Here is a 21371-nt window from a genome sequence, read left to right on the forward strand (position 1 = left end):
CATTAAGCACTTTGTTTTATCTTTCTTTTCTTTTCTTTCTTTTTTTGAGACAGAATCATTCTGTGTAGTATTGGCTGTCCTGGAGCTCACTACATACATTAGGCTGGCCTCAAACTCACAGAGCTCCTCCTGCCTCTGACTTCTAGTGCTGAGATTAAAGGCATGTGTCACCATGCCCAGCTTACTTCAAGTTTCTTAACCAATCACACTGCTTTTGAACTTACCTCATTAACTCAAAGATCATACAAGCAAAGCAGCACATGTACATCCAAACTATTCAGATCTGCCTCTTAAAAGTCTTACCTGTTCTAGCCTAGAATATCCTACCAATACCTAACAAAGAGTCGGAGATTTTTTTTCAATGAGAGTGAAAAGCACTTTTAACCCTTGAAATCTTCAAGGTAGATGGAGACACCATCTTGAAGCCAGTGGGCATGAAAGAATGTTTGGGAACATACCTTGGCCTGACACAGCAGACCCTGCAGCTCTGCTACATTAAGCTCCAAAGGCTGAATCTGTTTGGTTCTCATTTCAATGTCCCGTAAAAGAGACAGATAGGATACCAGCTTCTCATCATGCTCCAAACAAAGTCTCCGGGTAAACACATTCTGTGGAACCAAAAGTAAAACGAAGTTCTGTTGCTTTCCTTAAAGTTGGCTTTTAAAGTAGGTAGTTGTTTTGTTAGTCAAACAGAAAGAAGATATTTTTACTACAAATAAGACAGAATGAAATATGCTATTCTGTCTGAGCCATTTCTAAGCAGTAGGCAAAGTGATTTTATTAACGTTTTCAGAGAGCAGAAGCTCATAATTATCAATAAATACATCATTTAAAAACATTTCTAAAAGACATTCTGATTTCAGGTAACATCATTCCAATACTTTAAATTAGCTTTAATACTAGTTTCTAATTTTAGGATTCTTGGACAGGCATTAGATCTCAGCAGTATATTGATTGCATAGCAAGCCCTAGGTCCACTGCTAGAATCACAAAAATAAAAAACAACAAACAAAAACTCCTGCAAATTTTAGAAAGACACTCACAGGCAATGCCTAATTTTCCAACAACTATATTATAGATCATAAATGAATTGGTAACTTAAGAGAATTAGCTAATACCATAAATATGCATGTATTTATATGTATGTGTGTATGTATATGTGACTTTTCTATCCAATTAAGAATTATACCATCAAGATAGGGCCGAGGATATAGCTCAGTAGTAGAGTACTTGCCTAGGAAGCACCACAAAAGAGAAAGGAAGAAAAAAATCATCATGGCATTAAAGCTACTTATATCTTTAAAAAACAAACTACGAGGGCTGGAGAGATGGCTCAGAGGTTAAGGGCACTGACTGCTCTTCCAAAGGTCCTGAGTTCAATTCCCAGCAACCACATGGTGGCTCACAACCATCTGTAATGAGATTTGGTGCCCACTTCTGGCCTGCAGTCATACATGCTATATACATAGTAAATAAATAAATCTTTAAAACAAAACAAAACAAACTACAAGCCAGAAATGATAGTGTGTGTCTGTAATCACAGAATGGTAGGAGAGGACTGCCTTAAGTTTGACGCTACCCGGGATACATAATGAGTACCAGGCCAGCTAAGGTCACTTAGCTAAAACAAAATCAAAACCAAACAAAAATACCCCCAAACCCCAGGCAAACAGAACCCAACACATTCACTTGCCTGAGTTGCTCTGCAGGGTGCTGGGTTTACACCTTCTTTCCCCTTCCCTCCAGGTACAGCCATGAAGGGAGCCTGTTCCTCACCAAGGATCTCTTTGTACTTTTCCTGAGGTATCTTCTCATCCATCCTAATTGTAGAATATGGCAGGGACAGTGACATTTCACTGACTTCTGAAACAGTAGGACTCATGACATCAACATGTTGTTCTATACTCTCCTTCTGCAATATTCCTTTGGGCAATTTCTCTGGAAAAAGGGGTACTGAGACCCTGGGTCCTTTCTGATCCACTGTGTCTTCAGAAGACCCTTCTTCTGGGTCTCTAATTATGGGATTTACTACTTTTAGAAATTTTGTTTCCTGGGTTGTTGCTATTTTAGATTTTTGATGTCCATAAAGCTCAGAATCTCCTTTGCTATCCTCATGAAGACCTTTTCTATCTAAGGAGTCTACATGACTAACTTCTTCTGCATCTGGAGTAGAAACTGTGGTTTCTTTCCATTTATGAGCTCTTGTTGAGTCCAAAGGTATTTCCTGGTATAACTTTTCTTTAGGATCTTGGCATGGGAAAACCTTCTCTCTGTTCTCCTCAGTCTTAGATGTAGCATACAGATCTCGGCCTTCATCAGCAGTCTTCTGTCTGCTGGTTCTTCGGGCAGCAATCTCTCTTTTGGAAATGTGGAGTAGGTCTGAGACTTGGGCCTCCCCATCTGATCCTGGGCAGTTAAGTTTTTCAGGTCTTGGGGTCTCAGAAGAGAATGGTTCCCTCTGGGCAGCACTAGCAATTTCTTGAGGTAATTTTTCTCCTGGTTTTGAAATCGAGCAGAGGTTCACAGTTTTCACTTCCCCTTCGCTGAAGAATGGTAAAGCATCTTGATTTCTTAGGGGAGCATCTTTGGATGTCATTTGGGAAGGGAAGCCTTCGATTTTACAAATAACAGAAAAGTCCATTTCTCTACTGGCTTCTTCTCCCTTGTCATTTCCAATCATTCTCATAGATTGGCTCTTTATACAGGAGTCATGTTCATCAGCAATAACAACCCCCTGGTCCAACTTTTCTTCCGAAAGAACTTCAGCTTTGCCTGTTTGGACATTTCCTTCCATAACCATGTCTCTCTTCACTCTTTTACTAACCTTCACGTCCACTGATTGCTCACTTAACAATCTGCCTGCTGTTTTGTAATGTGAGTCCTGTCCTTCTGAGACCATTTCCCCCTGCCATTCTCTTGCTTCTGCAGCATCCAGGCCTGCGGTAGATGGCTTTACATGAGAAATCACTTTTATTTGTGTAACTACTTTTTCCTGCTCTACATCTCTACATTTTCTCATGCGACTTCTAGCTTCCTCTCTGAGCTTCAAATCAGAAGCTTCTGAGCAGGGATGCATCACTGAAACCTGGTGTGAAGGTCCACTTTCAAGATCACCAGGACTTATGATGCCGGCAGATACTTTCCTGTCCGAAGAAGCTTTCTCCTCATCATGAGACTTGCCTTCCATCTCCTTTGATGAACTCCTCCTGCCCCTTTCTGGCTTTGCCCCATTAGAAACGCTCACTTTAACCTCTTCTTGGGCACACAGACTTCCGCCCACCTGTAGCACTCTCTCCTGTTCCTCTTTATCGTAGCTCCCCCTGGCAGTCTTACCACACTCAACTAGTAATTCCTTTCTTGGAAATTCACCCCTCAGTTCACATACTTCAGTCCCACCTTGCATTTCTAAGGTATCTGCCTGGATCATAGTTGCCAGTTCAGGGCCGATAAACCTTTTTTCTACAGCGTCCTTTAAAGTCACTCTTTGATCATTATATATATCAATAATTCCTCCACTTAACACCTGATGAAAACCAATAATTCTGGCCATGTTTTCATCCAATAGTTTCTGTTCCAAAGCTGATGCCAACGTCAATCCTTTTCCTGTGGCTGTATCTATGATTCCACCAGCGTTTGCCTGAGCTTCCAAAACCTTCAGTGTAGATGCAGAGTCTACTTTTCCCTGCTGAATCGCTTCAGACAGTGTTAGTACTTTGCTGCTCGCCTCATCTTTAATATCAGAGAATGGAATTACTTCAAGGTATCTCCACCCAGATTCGATGTCAATCCTACATTTCTTTAATAACTCTGAGTAGGGAATGATTCTGCAGTTCTCAGGGTCTACAACTCCATGCATCATTCCTGAAGGGAGTTCTGTTTTATTAGCTAAGGATCCTCCTTTGTTAGCTTCTGCCAAGGTCAATTTCTGGCCATAAATGAGATCCTGCAAGTTTCCACTATAGTCCTGAATCTCTTGGATTTCTCTTTTCAACTCTGGAGAAACAAGATCTAATTTTATGGCTTCTGAGAAGGAAAGGGCTTCCTTTGTTTGAGGATGGAAAAATCGGTGGTTTACGTCCTCAACTTTTTTGAGCTGCCTGGCTACATCTTCACCAATTAAGCCATGTTTAAGGGCATTATCAACAGAAAGCCTCAACCCAGATAGATGATGAATGATACCGCCATCAAGTACTTGCTTAGCCAACAGAGAAACAGCTTCTCCTCTCTCCAGAAGACCTCTATCAAGGGACTGCAAAACTGTTAACGGTGCTTTACTATCAGGGTCCATAAGTCCTGTTGTTTCCATTTGTAGCCCGATTAATCTCTCCTTAACTGCTTTTTCAGCATCTCTGCCTTTGGTAGCCTTTTCCAGATTTATAAGTCCTGTCTGGTCAGCATTGTCTACCAAACCAAGATTTGAGGCCAAAGTTACTGAAAGCTTTTTGCCTCGTTTCAGGTCCACAATTCCACCAGTTACCACCTGCCCCTCTAAAATCCTGGTGGCTGTCTCCTTGTCAAGAAGTCCAACTGCCACGGCCTGCTTTACAGAGCACAGTGAGTTGGTTCTGGGGTCTAAGACACCACTTATAGCTTTGTCTGACATAAGGACATTATGCAATAATTTCTCATCCATCAGACCTTCATCAATGACTTCTTCAGTTGTCAAAGACTCACAGGTCTCGGAGTCAAAGAAGCCCCGAAACATGTTCAATTTTCCCATAAGTTTCACAGCAGTATGGCTAGACACCAGGCCTTGGGCTATTGCTTCATTTAGTAAGAGTTTCTGACCTGTTTCTTCATGAAATACACCACCATCCAGCAGCTGTGCGGATAACGTACTGAGGGTAGCGTCTTCAAGCAATTCACAAGGATGGCTATACAACACGGAAGGCTCACCACTGTCACCTTCTGTATGGGTCTTTTCTAATCCCACCATATGACCATCAGCAACACTGTGGCCTTTGTGGCGCTGTTTGTGGCTATCCTTAACCAAAGGTGCTGCATTTAACTCTTTCTCCAAAGAGTGAATATTCATTTCATCTTCTGACTTAAATTCTGATTTCAAACTTAGAGAAGTCTCTACCTGAAATTGGGACATTTTGCTTTGGGACTTTATGAGTGGTATTTCAGTTTCACTTGGAATATATTCAGTTCTGACAGTCTTTGCTTGTTCTTTCTGATGTGTGAAGGACATCTTTGTGGGAGCTTGCCATTCTGATTTCTCAGTAGATAGAAGGTCTCTGTCAATCACCAAGGGCATACCTTCAGATTCCTCAGGACATTCCACAAGAAGGGGTCCTCCACTGATATTTTCCTTGCTAAACCTTTCTGTTTGCTCTTCCTTTCTAGCATCTAACAATGGACTTTGTAGCTCTAAGTTGACTTTATTTATGACCTTCAAAGTGCCAACATTTGCAGTAACTGCTTTTTCTTTTCCTACAAACAGACCCCTTTCAAGGCTCTCCACAGAAGAGCATTCTAGTCCTACAACAGCCCTTTGGCCTTTTGCTTCAGTACAGTTTTCCTGATTGGAATAGTCTTTATCCTGAGGAGGAAACTGGGATTCACAGGGCTTCTTAGTACACTTAGCACTGGAAATTTGGGAGGTGTTCCCACTATCCAGTTCTTGCCATTCCTCAGAAGTGTCTAGTCTTTGATGTTGAATTTCAAATACACCTGGAAGATCTGTTTGGTATGTGTCGCTGGATGTTAGCATCTCCAACAGCTCCTGATCCAACAGAAGCAGCCTCTGCCCAGTATGTACATTAATATAGCTGTGAGTCATCAGCTGAAAGAGCAGCTTCTCTCCATGGCTTACAATTCTCTCTCTTTGGCATGGCAGAGGTGGTATACCAGGAACAATACCGAATTTGCTTTGTTCTGCAGAGTCTGCGAGTTGTATATGAGGCATCACATCAGGGATACAAATTGATCTTAAGTTATTGGCAAGATCTTTGTCTAAGATACCACTCTCTGTTGCTTTCTTCCAGGACCAAATCTCTGTAGTTGTTGGTAGGAAAAGAGCCTCAATATGCTGTCGTTTACTGAGGATTTTATGTGCTAATTCAGTAGACACAATACCTTGTTCTAGAGCATCTGTAATTGGGAGGATCTCACCAGATTCCGGCCATAGTAGCCCCATGAATGACCAGAGGGATTCCAGAATGACAAGGGCAGTCTTAGCAGCTACTAGATTATTGCTCACTGCTTCATCCATAGTCATCCTGCTCCCGGTGACAGTGTCAATGATGCCTCCTGTCTGAAGCTGTCTTATGAGAATAGCACAGGCCATATCTTGGTCAATCAAATTATGTCTCACAGCCTCTTCCACTGTAAGTCTGTGTCCTGTTCTTGGATCTACTATGCCACCAGCAAAAAGCTGAGCTTCCAGCAGCCGGACAGTGACCTGCCTATCTATCAACCCTTCCTGAACGGCACGGAAAATGCTAACCTTCCGACCTGATTTCAAGCTCACCATTCCCCCTGCCAACTGCTTGACAGGCAGCAATTTCAGCCCTGACTCTTGATGAATAATACATCTCTGCATCAGTTCCAGCAAGCCAACTTTCTCGGCTGTGTTCGGGTCTATCAAATTCTTGGATGATTTCAGGTGAGATTGTAATACTGAATTAAGCCATGATGAAATGAAGCCTTGATGAAAAGCTTCTTCTAGATTAACACAGTTCTCACTGGGGGAGAGACTGAAACCTCCAGTAGCCAGGTGAGCTTCTAAGACTTTCAGTCCAAGTCTTTCACTGATTCTTTTCTTTTCAATGGCTTCCACCACAGAAAGGGGGCCTTGGGTCTCCGTAAGTCTGCTTATTAAGGATAGAGAATCCTGTAGCTCCAGGAGCTGCTGGTATATTGGAAGGTTAATGAGGTTTCTGGCGAGAGCCTCTTCCAAAGAGAGTTTTTCACTCTTCTCAGGGGCAATGAGGCCAGACATGATAACCTGGGATTCCAGGAGCACAAGGCCTGTGTCTTGGTCAATGAGGCCCTTTTGCATTGCTTTGAAGATGGGAAATATCTCCACTGTGCCTAGGTCAATCACCCCAGCAACTGCTCTGTAACCCTAAAACAAAGAATTAAAACGAAAATGGAATCAGAGTCAATGGTAAAGCATAACTGTGGGAAGGAATTATTTAAAGAACCACAGCAGACATAATTCTGATCACAAGAAAAACCTATCCTAGGTAAGTCCCAACTATATGAAATATCAAATGCAAGCCAGGCCATTCGTGCTAAGAAAGAATTTTTCTAAACTGCAGAATATTTAACAGAGCCAGAAGTTCACAGATAGTTTGAAGGATGAGAAACAGCATTAAGCATATCTGAGTCAAGCTTTACAAGGAGGCAAGCAGTAAAAAAAAAAAGGATAGCTAGGTTTTTTTTTTTTCCATTTCATCTATGTACTTATTTAGTGTGTAGGGTGTATGCATGTAGGCATTCAAGAGCCAGAGTACACATGTGTAAGCCAGAGGACAACTAGTGGGAATTGGTTCTGTCCTTCCATCGTGTGGGCCCTCGATATCAAACTCAGGTGATCAGCCTGGCAGTAGGCATTTTAACTTGCTGAGCCACACTGCTGGCCTTGGACAGCTATTTTTAAAGATTTTTTTAAAAAATTATGTGCATATAGCCGGGTGGCAGTGGCACAAGCCTTTAATCCCAGCACTGGGGAGGCCGAGTCAGGTAGATCTCTATGAGTTTGAGGCCAGCCTGGCACAGGAAAGGCACAAAGCTACACAGAGAAACCCTGTCTCAAAAAACACAAAACAACAACAGCAAAATTATGTGTGTATGTGTGTGTGTTATGAGTACATGAGAGCAGGCGCCCTGGTAGACCAAAGGTTACTAGACCTGGAGTTACAGATGACTGTGAACTGCTTGATGTAGGTACTACGAATTGAATTTAGGTCTTCTGGAAGAGCAGAGCAGTGAGTGCTCTTAACTGCTGAACCATGCTCTAGCATCGGATAGTTATTTGTAAAACCAGATTATTACAACCTTTGTTACAGACACATACCAGTTCCCAATATAATTTCTCAGTGTTGCAACTCATGCAGAAGGCTCTGGAAATAGCTCTCTCTTTTTTTTTTCTTTGCTGATAACATGATTAGTACAAAAGATGAGAGATTTAAGCTACAAAGTAGCTGTGCATCCTAATAAATGGACATTTGTATTCAAGGAGTGTGTAATGGAGTTAAGCTCAATACTAGCTTTTTCAAAGGCAATGACTTTGAGTCACGTTAGTAGACCTGAAAGTACAAGTCAAGGAGGGAACAGATTAGGGACTGTGGACAGAAGAACCACAGGTCCTACTTCTTCTGGTCCAGGCTAAGAACAGGTAATGTAACAACCATGATGACAACTACCACTTAGATTTAGTGATGGATGATATTTAATCCTCACAATGATCTCATAAAAGATTAATCTCAGTCCACAGGTAAGAACAGGAGATATATGTTAGGTAATTTGTCCAAGGTAACAAAACAAGTGAGTTCCAGAAGCCGACCTGGCCTCCAATCTTTTGCTATTATACTGTTTCTTTGGATGGTTTGGGGAAGCAGCAAACAGTAAAGCCACACCTTAAGCAGGAGTTAGTCTCTAAGCTCAGGGAATAAGGTAAACCTTACACATTGTTAAAATTACCCATGAAAATTCTAGAAACAGTTGCTGGTCCTCAATTAAAAGCCTTTTATTTCAGACTCTAAATCATTTAAAAGCTTAATTACCTAGATTGCTTTGTTACTTGTATTGTGTTCCATGTTTACAGTGCTTTTTCTTTTTGTTTGTTTTTTGATACAGGGTCTCACTATGAAGCTCTGACCATTCTGATATTCACTATGTAGAACAAGCTGGCCTCAAACTCACAGACAGCGGCCTCCTGCCTCTGCCTCCAGAGTGCTAGGATTAAAGGCAGGTGCCACCATGCCCATCATAGTCACTGTCTTTGTTTTCCTTAATGTCTTTTTTCTGTCTCTTCTTTGGATAGTATTATTTTTTGCTTTTACCGGATAACTTATCCGTACAGAATCTTGATTTGTCAGTCACTAACAAGTGCACTTCATGTCTGTTCTCAGTGAGAGGTAAACTATATAAAACTGTAGTGTGCCCTTCAGTGTACAGGGACAGTATCTGCAATGCAGTGAACACGGAATGAATAAAACCACGGGAAAGAATCCTTAACCCCACTAGGCTGCATTCTCCACGTGAAGATGTCATGAGGGTTTCCAGCCCGTGACAGCACATAAGCATGTAGAACAAACAGCAACGAGGGACTTGGTTCATTTCTCCACTTCATGCGTATGTTCAATCGATGGCATATTATTGGCATAGTTCCCCATGCTATGCAAAATATTATTTGCTATTCCCCCCATCTCATTTTCTGTAACACAGGGTTCAATTTATATAAGTAAAACACACATACTATACATCTATTTTATAGAGATTGAAATAAAAGCTCACTGGTGTATGATTCTTGCATTACTTAAAAAAAAAATCCTTCTTAAAAATCCATTTAAAGCCTGCTGAGAAAGAGATATTATGATAAAAGAGAAGACTGTTGAAATTTACCAATTTCTTCTACAAGATTCATAATCTCAAAAATGCTGACACTAAAGAAAAGCTTGGAATCAAGGCAAATAGAAAAGCCTTCATAATTCCTCCCAACACCCTCATGACTGGAGGACAGGCAGGCAGGCCTGAGTTGGGAAGTAATTCAGAGAAGCCAGTCTACCAAACATGGACAGTCTGACCCAGATGAGCAGTGGAAGACAGGGAGAAACAGCAAGAAAACATAACGGGCTTCTACTTACCGAGACTGCAGGGCCCGCCTCAGCAGGTAAGAGATAGAGCCTTACGGAGCAGCTCAGCCGTGTCATACACAGTGTAAGCTTGGGGTTAGCGTCCAGCATGCGACTGTTTGTTTTTTGCAAAAAAGAACCCCAAACAGGTCGTCCTCTTTTCCCTTTGTGCATTTGTGCTTAAACTCCAAAGGGTTAGTGAAACTTGTAAGCAAGGATGTCAGTTAATCAGAACAATACTTTACATGAAACACACACAATACAGGGACACATCATGCTCAATGTAGTGGTGCTCAGCAGCTTGTCTTTTTTCTTTCTTTCCCCCCACCCTTTTTAACCTTTCAAAATGAGAACGGGATGTTCTCAGCAAGCGATTGTTAAAACTTTTCACATACTCCCTTATATGGTGAAGCAATAAGCCATTAGAAGTGGGCTTTGTTACACAGAAAATTCTATACCAGCACATTCTTTTCGGAAATAGACCGTCAAAGCAGGGCTGGTTCTATCCTGCAGAATTTATGAATTTACAAATTTATATCCATGGGCAGAATCAAGATATATTTTGTTTTAATAATCATTTTGTGCATCTTGTAGACCAAATGTGATTTACCACGTATTAGCCTTCCCCACATAAACTGGCAATTGCTTCACAACATAGGAAATAAGCAGGCAAACACACATGTATATCCCAGAGACACATGAATATAATTTGGTTAAATGTACACACACACATAAGTATCCAGGAAGAATTTAAGACAACCAACAGCAACTATAATTTAGACTTTCATGTGGTACAATGATGACTGTGAGGTGAGAGCTGATAACAGTGCTACATGACAACGCGATGACCATGGGTGAGGGGAACCAGCGTCTCAGTCAGTGAAGCTCATCTACCAGGTTGTTTTGAAACAACATTTCCCCTGGTCACTCTACAGAGGGAAGTGATTGATAAGCATTTTCTTGCCAATATGCACAACTCTTGGCTATCAACTCGTGGGTGACAATGTCACAAAGGAGAAATCTTATTGACCTGGCATCAGCTACAATACAGAACGTAAGTTCTCCGTCACTGCTTTCTGATGTGCACTGATAAAGTGCAGGTGGAGGTGGGAGTGAAGCAGAGCCAGAGGCTTTGTTGTAAGTGCCCTCTAGTGTTTTTGACTGACCAACACATCATGGAACCCCAGTAAAGAAACATATGACAAATGGCTGCTAAGGTGAGGTTAACTATTAAGTCACACTGGTCATGGAAAACTAGTGAACATGACTCTCAATCAACAAAGCCAATTTCATACCATTTAAATGGCACCCATAATATATGGATCCCAAAACTAAAAATACCTTTTGTTCTGTCTGCTGAGCCAACTCGCTTTGGAGCTGCTGGAGTTGGTTTGCAGAACCATCACAAAGGTCGTGGTAAGCCTTGTTCAGGGCACTCAACTGTTCAGAGATCTGTTCCTTCTCTTTTTCTGAGAGCCTGGAAGATGAAGCATTACGGAGAAAAATTATTTAAACTATATTAAAAAACTTACATTGTTGCCATGAATGGATTATCTGGATGTAGCCAGTCTCCCATACTCCACTTTGGCATCTCATTCATATCCTTCTCTGATTCTTGTTGATGTGCTAAACAACTCTTTGCTTGTAGTTCTGCAAACCTCAATCAAAATGACCTCCTTGACACCTTAGACTTACCCATGCACAGCAAATTTGGATGCTGAAATAATATAAAATCATTCTATATTTAAACTCTTAGACCTCAAAATGTATGATATAGTCCTATTTTATATTTTACTCCTTCTAGTTATTCTCATTTTAAACAAATTGTAGCTCTCACCTATTATCTACCTAGTTATCTTTAATTTTTCTTTTTTTAAAGTCTCTGTATGTGGATGTATCTGCTGGGCACATTCCTCATCACACCTCCCTTTCCCTTGTCTCCCCTTCCCAATCTCAGCCATTTTTGTTGTTTGCTTTGGGTTTTGTTTTTAAGAGACAAAGTCTCTATGTAGCTCAGGCTGGGTGGGCTTGAGCTGGTGACCCTTCTGGTTTAGTTCCTCGTGATGGGATCACCACCATTCGATAGCTCACTTAAGTCCACATTAGCTCGAGAACTTTTTCTAGGAAACAAGATATTACACATGTAACTAAAGCCAGTGTGTGTGTGTGTGTGTGTGTGTGTGTGTGTGTGTGTGTGTGTGTGTGTGTGTATGTGTGTTTTACCAAGTCCATTCATTTCCTGTCTTCCTAGAGGTTCACAACTTGAATCTGGCGAATACTAGAAGTTGCCTCTCCCTATATTAATTATGAGAATGAGTTATGTTGGTTTATGTTAGAATTACCTACAAACTCAATGAGATTCCCCAAGCCTTCCTTGGCTCTTCAAATTGCTCTTAATCTATCATCTTCTCTATTCATCTTCAGTTTATTTTTGGCATCCAAACCGTGCAGTGAATTTTCTTAATCAGATTCTTAACATTATCCTCGTCTGTCCAATCATTAGTTCAACAAAAACCAGACCTCTACGATCCACATACTGCAAAATATATCCAGTGAAGAAAGGGGACCCCATAGTCATGTAGAGCTCCTACTGGTCTGTAATTTTAACTGGACCTTAGTATTTCCCTCAGAAAATCCAGGTGGGAGGCCCCAGTTAATCCCTTGTTGTTTGCCTGAGCAACACCCTAATCGTCAATAAATCCCTCTGCATATTTAAAAAAGAAAATACACACAGACCACTAGCTATTACTTCTCTTACTTTTGGACTTCACTCTTGACAAAATTACCTCTGTGCACACCTTTCCTGAGCCTATGTCCTCAGATCATAGGGGAAAAGCTATCTTAACTCCTGATTAAGGTTTTACTTTATAGCTACTAATTAATTCAACCTCTCTCCCCTCCTTCCTACTTTTAATTCTTCTCTGTTGACCATAAACACAGACAAATGTCTTCCATGTTCTAAGTCAAAGTATACTACATTCCTCATTACTTGTATTAATGCTTTCCTTTCCTATGACCGTGCTTTACAAAAGGAGTTGAAGTTCAGTATTACAGCCCCCTCACCTCTCATTTATTTACTGCTCATCATGTTGACTCTGAACTCACCCATCAACTTTTCATCAGTGCCACCAAAAAGTTCCAACTGCCAAATGTATTAGATAGTCATCAACTTTTCTTGACTTTTGAACCCTCCCTCCTCTTTGGAACTTTCTTGGGTTCTGAGGTATTACTCACCAACATTTTCCTATTCCTTCGCTGAAGTTTCCTTTACAAGCTGAAAAGACCTGAAAGTCTTTTGGGTTAATTTTCCCTTATGATTTCTACTACATTAATGACTTAAATCTTTGTCCCTTTAGATTTCTGTCATTAATTACAAACTTGCTTTGTAACTGCCCACTGGGAATCTTTGGTGAATCTACATAAGGCATGAATAAGGTAGTTCACAAATCTTACTTTGTAATAGGTATTTCTACTCTGACGTCCTACAGGCTTTCACAGTCAACAATGTGTAAGTTACATTATTCTGCAGCTCACTCCTCTTGTCTGTTTATCTTCGTGAGTATCAGCATCATACAGTCAATAGACCACGCTAGAAGCCTAGCAGGGTTTTTGTTTGTTCTGTTTTGAGACAAGGTCTCACTATATAGCTTGTCTGGCCCAAAACTCACTATGTAGAGCAAGCTGGCCTTGAATTCAGAGTTCCATTTGCCTCTACTGGGATTAAAGTCATGCACCACCATGCCCAACAATTCTGGCAGTTATTTAATAAATTTTCCATGTGACCAAATCCATAGAATAACCATCCTTAATATCTTTTTTTAAATCATATACATTTATTTAGTGTATGTGTATGTGCACAGACACATGTGCATACATACAGAAGTCAGAAGTTAATCTGGGGAGTCAATTCTATACTTCTACCCTGAGGGTCCTGGGTACTGAATTCAGGTTGTCAGGCCTGGTAGCAAGCACCTTTATGTGCTGACCCATTTTGCTGGTCCCTTGATACCTCTTGTATCTGTATCACCTCTGTAACCTACTCCATTTCTTGCATTCACCATCAGGACAGCTTCTTAACTTGCCTCTTGTCCTCCATACCTCCTTCCCATGTCAATCATGCTTAAAATTAATCCCCATATCTGACACAGTTAAAAAACAAACAAACCAAAACCAAAAAAAAAAAAAAAAAAAAATTCCTAGGTATAAACTACAAGGCTTTTGTCAATTGGCTCTTGTTGCCAGGAATTCTCCAGTCTAACTTCTCATCACAAACCTAAGACTCAGCCAGTTGAAAAGGTCATACTCACTTATGACCATGTTTGGCCAAGAAGATCTGTGAAGTTTTAATGGCTTCAGAAACTTGTTCTTTCCTGGTTGTCAGCTCTTCTGCCAGAACCTAGTAGCAGAAATAAAAAGAAACATTTCAAATTCAAGGAGTCAAACATGATTTCAAATAAATTTTCAAAAACCGAGATAGAAAATACAACCTAGGTCAAACATTACACATGAGCCACAGACGTTGCAAACAGTTAAGTGAACAAAGAGGGTAGCTGAAGTTGCTGGAGGTCTTGGAAGTTAGCCTTTTCTAAAGTAATAATCGTCTGTGGCACGGCCACAGAATTGTTCTTCTAACCAATGATTCTTCCACCTGGAGAGAGAGAGATGGGCTTCCACTAACCTGCTGCTCCAAAATGGCCTTTTCAATGTCTGTGGACGCACTGGTGTGGGATGAGGTAGCTGTTCCTTGTGTATTTCTTGCCAGGGTAGACACCCAACCCAAGAGTTCTTTAACCTTCTCCACATGTTCCTGCTTTTCCTCTTCTACCACTTTCTACAGCAGGAAATAGAAAGTGGGTACTGTGGTTAGCCCTATTAGGCTGCATGACTTCATGTTTCCAAAGCCAGACAGGAAATATATTGTTCTTTACCTACGGAATCTTGATTCTTTTCATAATTTTTATAACCATAAGTGAATAGAGACTGCATGGAGTAGGCACTGACATACCGGGCCAAAGATAATGCCTCACTAATCAATTCCCAGAGCATATGTACGAGTGGTCTAGTATCTGAACACTTAGATTGCAAAGACTTTTATAATGATTACATGCTTACTACATAGGACCAAAACTGGAATGCATATTATACAGACTAGACTTTATTTCTCCAAAAGTGTATACACATACTGTGGTGGTTTGACTAAAAATGGTCCCCATAGACCAGTAGGGAGTGGCCTTGTTGGAGTAGGTGTGGTCTTCTGGAGGAAGTATGTCACTAGGGGTGGGCTTTGAGGTTTTCAGAACCTCAAAGTCAAGCCTAGTGGCTCAATTCGCTTCCTTCTGCCTGCTGATCCGAATGTAGAACTCTTAGTTCTTTCTCCAGCCCCATGTCTACCTGCATGGCGCCATGTTTCCCACCATAATGATAATGGACTAAAATGCTGAACTGCAAGCCAGCCCCCAAATAAATGTTTTCCTTTATAAGAACTGCTGTGGTCATGGTGTCTCTTCACAGTAATAAAACCCTAACTGAGACACATACACACTTCTAAAATTGTTTCTATGCCATGTTTTCACCTTGGTTGTTTTTATTGAAATGATTATATTTAGTTCAATATATTAATATATTATAAATCACTTCTATGTCAATTCACTTAAATCTATTATAATACTTTTAATAGTGTTACAGCATCCCACTGTACAAACTATGGAGATTTCCAATATTTTCCTCCAACAAATTATATTTTATTGAAGATTTCTGCTTATACTCTGTGGTGGTTTGAATGAGAATGGCATTCATAGATTCATGTTTTGATTACTCGGTCCCCAGTTGATAGGATGGGGAAGGATTGGGAGGTGTGACCTTGTTAGAGGAGGTGAGTCACTGGGGACAGGCTTTCAGGTTTCAAAAGACTCTTGTCATTTCTACAACGGGGCTCTGCTCCTTCCTGTTTGTGGATCCAAATGAACTCTCACCACTGCTCCAGTACCATGCCTGCCTACCTGCTGCCATGCTCCCTGCCATGATGGTCATGGACTCTAACCCTCAGAAACTGTAAGCCCCAAATAAGTCTTCTATAAGTTGCCTTGGTATCATATCACAGCAATAGGAAAGTAACTCAGACACACCCCTTTTTTTGATGAAGATACTCAAAGGTAGAAGTGACGGATGTATCCATATATTTGTATATGGAAACTTTCACCCACTAAAATTTATTTGACACTCCAAAAGCCACTCACAAATAATGCATTGAACAATAAACTATAGTTGCTCAATGTCCATGTCATTATCTGAAGTTTTTGTTGTCATATTGTATGTTTGAATGAGAAATATTTCCCATTGGCATTTGATAACTTGGTCTCCAGTAGGTGGTGCTCTTAGGGGAAGGCTTAGAATCTTTGGGAAGGGGAATCTTGATGGAGGAAGTGTGTCACTGGGGATGGACATTGAGGGTTTAGAGCCTGTCACCATTTTGCATTCTCTGTTTCCTGTGTGTGAAGTTGAAAATGTTACCAGACAGCTTCCTGCTCCTGCCACCAAGATGGGCTCTATTTTTCTGAAATTGTAAACCAAAACAAACCTTGTTCCCTATCTTGATTTTGGTCATGGTATATTTATCACAGCCACAGAGAAGTAACTAATACTATATACACCAGTGTACTTTTCAATCTACTCAATACCATGTTTTTCATCTCTTTTGTGTTTTTTTTTCTTGGTATCATCATCATCTAAGAAGCTCTAGGCTAATGGTGAAGTGTTGTTTAATATTTTTAAGCCTAAGAGGGCTATGATAAGGCTTAGGGATAAATCTTATATCTTTGATAAACATTTTGCAGAAAAAAGTTATAGTGCTTCCAAGAACCAATAATACACATTAAATAAAGTGTCTTTAAACAAAAATACACATTAAACAAGAATGTGTATGTAATCCGAGGCTTGCAGAAAGCAACTATGTTCCCTAGGAGCACTGGTTTAGTATTAATCAACAAACCAAACTTTCTAGAACATGATCACTGTAAATAAGGACAATGACCGCATGAACTTTACCTTTTAAAAGATGAGACATAGGAATTCTTGTATGTAGTGCTAGGATCAACTTGAGGACTTGGCACATAGTAGTTATAAGCTCTACTAATGAGCTACACCCCCTGCTTGAAGCAGTTTTTTGTTATTGGTTTATAAAGACAGGGTTTCTCTGTGTAGCCCTGGCTGTCCCGGAACTCACTCTATAGACTAGGCTGGCCTAAACTCAGAAATCCATCTGCCTCTGACTCCTCTGCTGGGATTAAAGGCATGCGACACCATGTCTGGTGAGGCATAGCATTTTTTAATCACGATTTCAAGAAGAATTAGGACCCAACTATCCTCACCTCTTCTTCCTCCAACCGCCGGAGAGCATCGCTGATATATTTTACATGCTGAGTCGTTAATGTCACCAAAGCTGTGTATCGAGTCCTCAAGTCCATGAACTATAGTTTAAAAGAACAATTGAGGTAAGTTATTTGCCAGAAAAGTAAAATTCAACAGTTGGAAATAAGGAGGACAAGAAAAAAGGTGACACAACCAAGATCTTTTCTTAAGGGCAGACGGCAGCATCCCCTCCCTCCAGCTCACCTCCTGTGTGATGGCATCTGAAGAGGAGAGCATTCGGCGGCGCTTGCCAGGGGATTTCTGCTGCGACTCCACGAAGGCCTTGTATGTCATCAGCTGCAACTCATAGTCCTAAGAGAAGGAGAAACTTGACTACCCTTGCTTAGGACTTCACAGCTAACACACCATACGACAAAACCCTAGTAGTTTGTTGCTGGACTATATTTGATGTTTGTTCAGACTATAGGTTGGCAAATACTGGGCCATTCTGCCTGTCAGAAATACGAATTCTGTCTCCATAAATGAGTGTAGCTATTGACAGTATGGAAATGAAGGAAAATGGCTGTCGAAATATAATTTGCTTACACTGTAAGTTTAAGTTGTTCTTTTTTTTTTAAAGATTCATTTATTATGTGTACAGTGTTCTGCCTACATGCCAGAAGAGGGAGCCAGTTCTCATTACAGATGGTTGGGAGCCACCACGTGGGTGCTGGGAATTGAACTCGGGACCTCTGTAAGAACAGCCAGTGCTGTTAACCTCTGAGCCATCTCTCCAGCCTAAGTTTAAGTTCTTATCATTTCATTTATTTATTGGACAGGGTCTCATGTAGCCTAGGGTGGTCTCAAACTATCTGTGTAGCAAAAAAATTGATCTTGAACTTCTGATCCTCCTGCCTACACCTCCCAAACGCTGGTATTATAGGTGTGCACTGCCATGTCCAGTCTTATGTGATACTAGAAATTGAGGCCAGAGCCCCAAGCTAGGCAAGCTATCTGAGAACTGAACTATATCCATTGTCCAGTTGTTATTTAAAAAAAAAAAGCGTCATTACATATTACTCTTTTAAATTTCTTCATTCTTTTCTCTTTGGCCATACAAAAATGAGTGTGTAGTGGGCATGGTGGTACATGTCTGTAATCCCAGCACGTGGGAGGCAAAGAGAGGTGTAGCTCTGTGAGTTCAAGGCCAGCCTGGTCTATAGAGTTCCAAGACAGCCAGGGCTGTTACACAGAGAAACCTGTCTTTAAAAAAACCAAGAGTGTGTGGCCTAGATTCAGCCTGTGGGTCATACTACCTTGCTGAATCCTGAACTCATCCTTGGGGAAATTGAAGTTCAAATAGGGGAAATGGATTGCCTTAATTAATCTGTACAGATTAGAAACTGTTTCCAAAACCTTTTATCATTTTACTACATATCCTGTACTTCCTCAGCATCGTGCACTATTTTGTCTCCCCCCTTTCTAAGCTTTCTCAATTAAAGTGTCTCATTTATCTTCATAACTTCCACTCTCATCTGCTCCTGCTGCTTTTTCCAAAACGCAAATATGATCACCTTGTTCCTCTGACCAAAATCTTTCAAGGATATAGACCCCAGTTTCTCAAACATCCACATGTTTAGAAACCATCTTGGGAACCCTATCGAATGTGGGATCAGATTCAAGGGGTGTGAGGGCACTTCAAGCAGTTTCTCAAGTGATGCTGACACTACTGGCTGGGAGACAACCCTGGGGGGTGGAGGGACTTGAGAAGAGCTCTGTATAATCTGTCCAGAAGGACCTACAATGATGGTGAAGTTTTCCTAAACTGGAGATCATTTATTCCTTCTGGAATGTGGTACAGTTACCTTCACAATAGTGGAATATTGCTGGGACAGTTTCTGACATTGGTCCAGTTTTGTCTGGTTTCTCTCGATTTCTGCAAACAGGTCCTAGGAACCAAAATATCACACCATTAAGATTACCATCACTAAGCAGTGAGCACTTACTATATTCTAAGACTGTGACTCTCAAGCCTTAGAACCATCACAGTAAGAAAGACTAGTTAAGACATAGACTAAAAGGCTAGGCCTACAGATCTTGTGAACCTGGATTTCTTTTTTTTTAATTTTATTTATTTTATTTTACAATACCATTCAGTTCTACATATCAGCCACGGGTTCCCCTATTCTCCCCCCTCCCACCCCCTCTCCTTACCCCCAACCCACCCCCCATTCCCACCTCCTCCAGGGCAAATCCTCCCCTGAGGGTGAACCTGGATTTCTAACATGGTTCAGGTAACATGCTGCTGGTCTGGGAACCACACTCTGAGAACTACATTCCTTTACATGTACAATTTCAGGTAATCCTTGCAATAACTGCATCAGGCAGGCTAAAGGAATAATAAACTACATCTATTTTAAGGATAAGGTGTGAGAGCCAAAGTTATATTTTAAGTTTTAATTACTATACCTTAGAGATCCATAAAATAAAAATGCATCTGATCTGTAAGCCCCTAGCCAAGTATAGATAGTTCCTGAAATGCTAGAGGCTATTGTTTATGGGAGATAAGAAGCAGCATGTTTATCACTCCCCTAAACAAGTTTGTTTGACCCATCTGCACCGAATGGGCTTGATCACATATGGGCGAGAGGTTCACAGGCTAGAGGTACATCAGGATGTACACTTGTCCCTGATTGGACCTGATGGGAAATGCAATGAATTAGGGGTTTTCCTTTTTAAGCTGCTGCAAACTGTGATTTGGGGCCATTTCCCAGAAACGTAGGAGTGGACCTGGCCAGAGCCCATCCACCTGGCCAGTATTTAATTAAAGCTTGCTTCAAATTTGACATTAAACTGTGGAAGTGGTCTTTCTCTTCATTGGTGGGATTAACAAAAGAAGTAGAATACCGAAAGGTAATTAATTCCTTCATTGTTTTATAACTAGAATGTACATAAGCCATAACTGTAACTGAGACAATTAAATTCCAGACCTCAAATGCTTAATAACATGGTATGAAACAAAACAAAACAAACACTACCACCACCAACAACAACAAAAATGCTCTAAATGAAGTAATTTTCTTTTAAACCCCTACAATCCAGTTCTAGCACAATAAAATATAATATGAAAAAGCAAAAGGGAGATGTCTAATAATTTCAATCTATGATCACAGAAACTCAGGATTAAAGGACCTAATGGGTCTCTTTCTGGCCTAAATGTTAACAGTATCTTTTTTCATTTGTTTGTTTTGTTTTTTTTGAAACAGGGTTTCTCTGTACAACAGCCCTGGATGTCCTGGAACTCACTCTGCAGACCTGGCTGGCCTCATACTAACAGAGATCCACCTGCCTCTGCCTCCTGAGTGCTGGGATTAAAGGTGTGTGCCACCACTGCCTGGCAACACTATCTTTAAAATAAAATAAAATAAAATAAAGTAAAATAAAATAAAATAAAATAAAATAAGCAAACAAAACCCCAGCATCCTGAGACTCTCTGAACTCTTCTAAGGGGCTCAGATGTCCTGCGCGGGAGGTTGGTTGCTGCTTCTCTTCCTCCTTGTCACGCAGCAGCCACACTCACCGTCTGCTGACTGAGCTGCTCTGACAAAACTCTGCTATCCTCCGCCTGGCCTGGCTTCATCATCTCCTGCTGGGCAGTGGTTTCCTCAATCCACTTGATAAGACTTCCATGGCAGGCTCGGTAATCTCTCAGGACTTCCTGGATACTTTCTGCCTCAGACTGGCTGCAGGAGCAAAGGGGAAGCAACTGTCAGACATGCTACTGTTCACAGAAATAGAGCATAGGAAATGAGCCAGTTCCCTTTTTGGAGCGTGCAATTTTACTTCTGGGAATAAGTGCTGCCATAAGAAGTGATATCTATGCATGTATCAGGGCCCTAAAAGTGAAGAGAAACTAGTTGTGTCCTGTGAGCTTTGACAAAATCCTATGGTGCCAAGCACCTCAATAATTCCTGTCAATTTCTTCATTTTACAGAGTAACTGCCAGAGTACCAGGGCTATGATGTATAAATCACTATAATTTCTCTCTCTCTCTCTCTCTCTCTCTCTCTCTCTCTCTCTCTCTCTCTTTTTTTTTTTTTTTTGAGACAGGGTTTCTCTGTGTAACAGCCCTCGCTGTCCTGGAACTCACAGGGATCTCCTGCCTCTGCCTCAGGAGCGCTGGAATTAAAGGTGTGCAGCATCATGGCCAGCTAAATC

At 41.0% G+C, this 21371-nt stretch overlaps 1 protein-coding gene across 1 annotated transcript in view; it reads right to left on the bottom strand.

Annotated features, from left to right (window-relative positions):
* The window catches only part of Macf1 (microtubule actin crosslinking factor 1), a 339831-nt gene that overhangs the window by 124800 nt on the left and 193660 nt on the right, over positions 1 to 21371 (bottom strand). Inside the window, exons 31-39 of the mRNA XM_037203340.1 lie at positions 20734 to 20896; positions 19019 to 19102; positions 17418 to 17525; positions 17174 to 17272; positions 14485 to 14637; positions 14114 to 14202; positions 11148 to 11283; positions 1694 to 7072; positions 459 to 608 (exon numbers count right to left, since the gene is read on the bottom strand). Of these exons, the coding sequence (XP_037059235.1) occupies positions 459 to 608; positions 1694 to 7072; positions 11148 to 11283; positions 14114 to 14202; positions 14485 to 14637; positions 17174 to 17272; positions 17418 to 17525; positions 19019 to 19102; positions 20734 to 20896 (6361 nt within the window). The remainder of the gene's footprint in view (positions 1 to 458; positions 609 to 1693; positions 7073 to 11147; positions 11284 to 14113; positions 14203 to 14484; positions 14638 to 17173; positions 17273 to 17417; positions 17526 to 19018; positions 19103 to 20733; positions 20897 to 21371) is intronic.

This window comes from Peromyscus leucopus, chromosome 2 (genome assembly GCF_004664715.2).
Source record: "Peromyscus leucopus breed LL Stock chromosome 2, UCI_PerLeu_2.1, whole genome shotgun sequence".
Lineage (NCBI taxonomy): Eukaryota > Metazoa > Chordata > Mammalia > Rodentia > Cricetidae > Peromyscus > Peromyscus leucopus.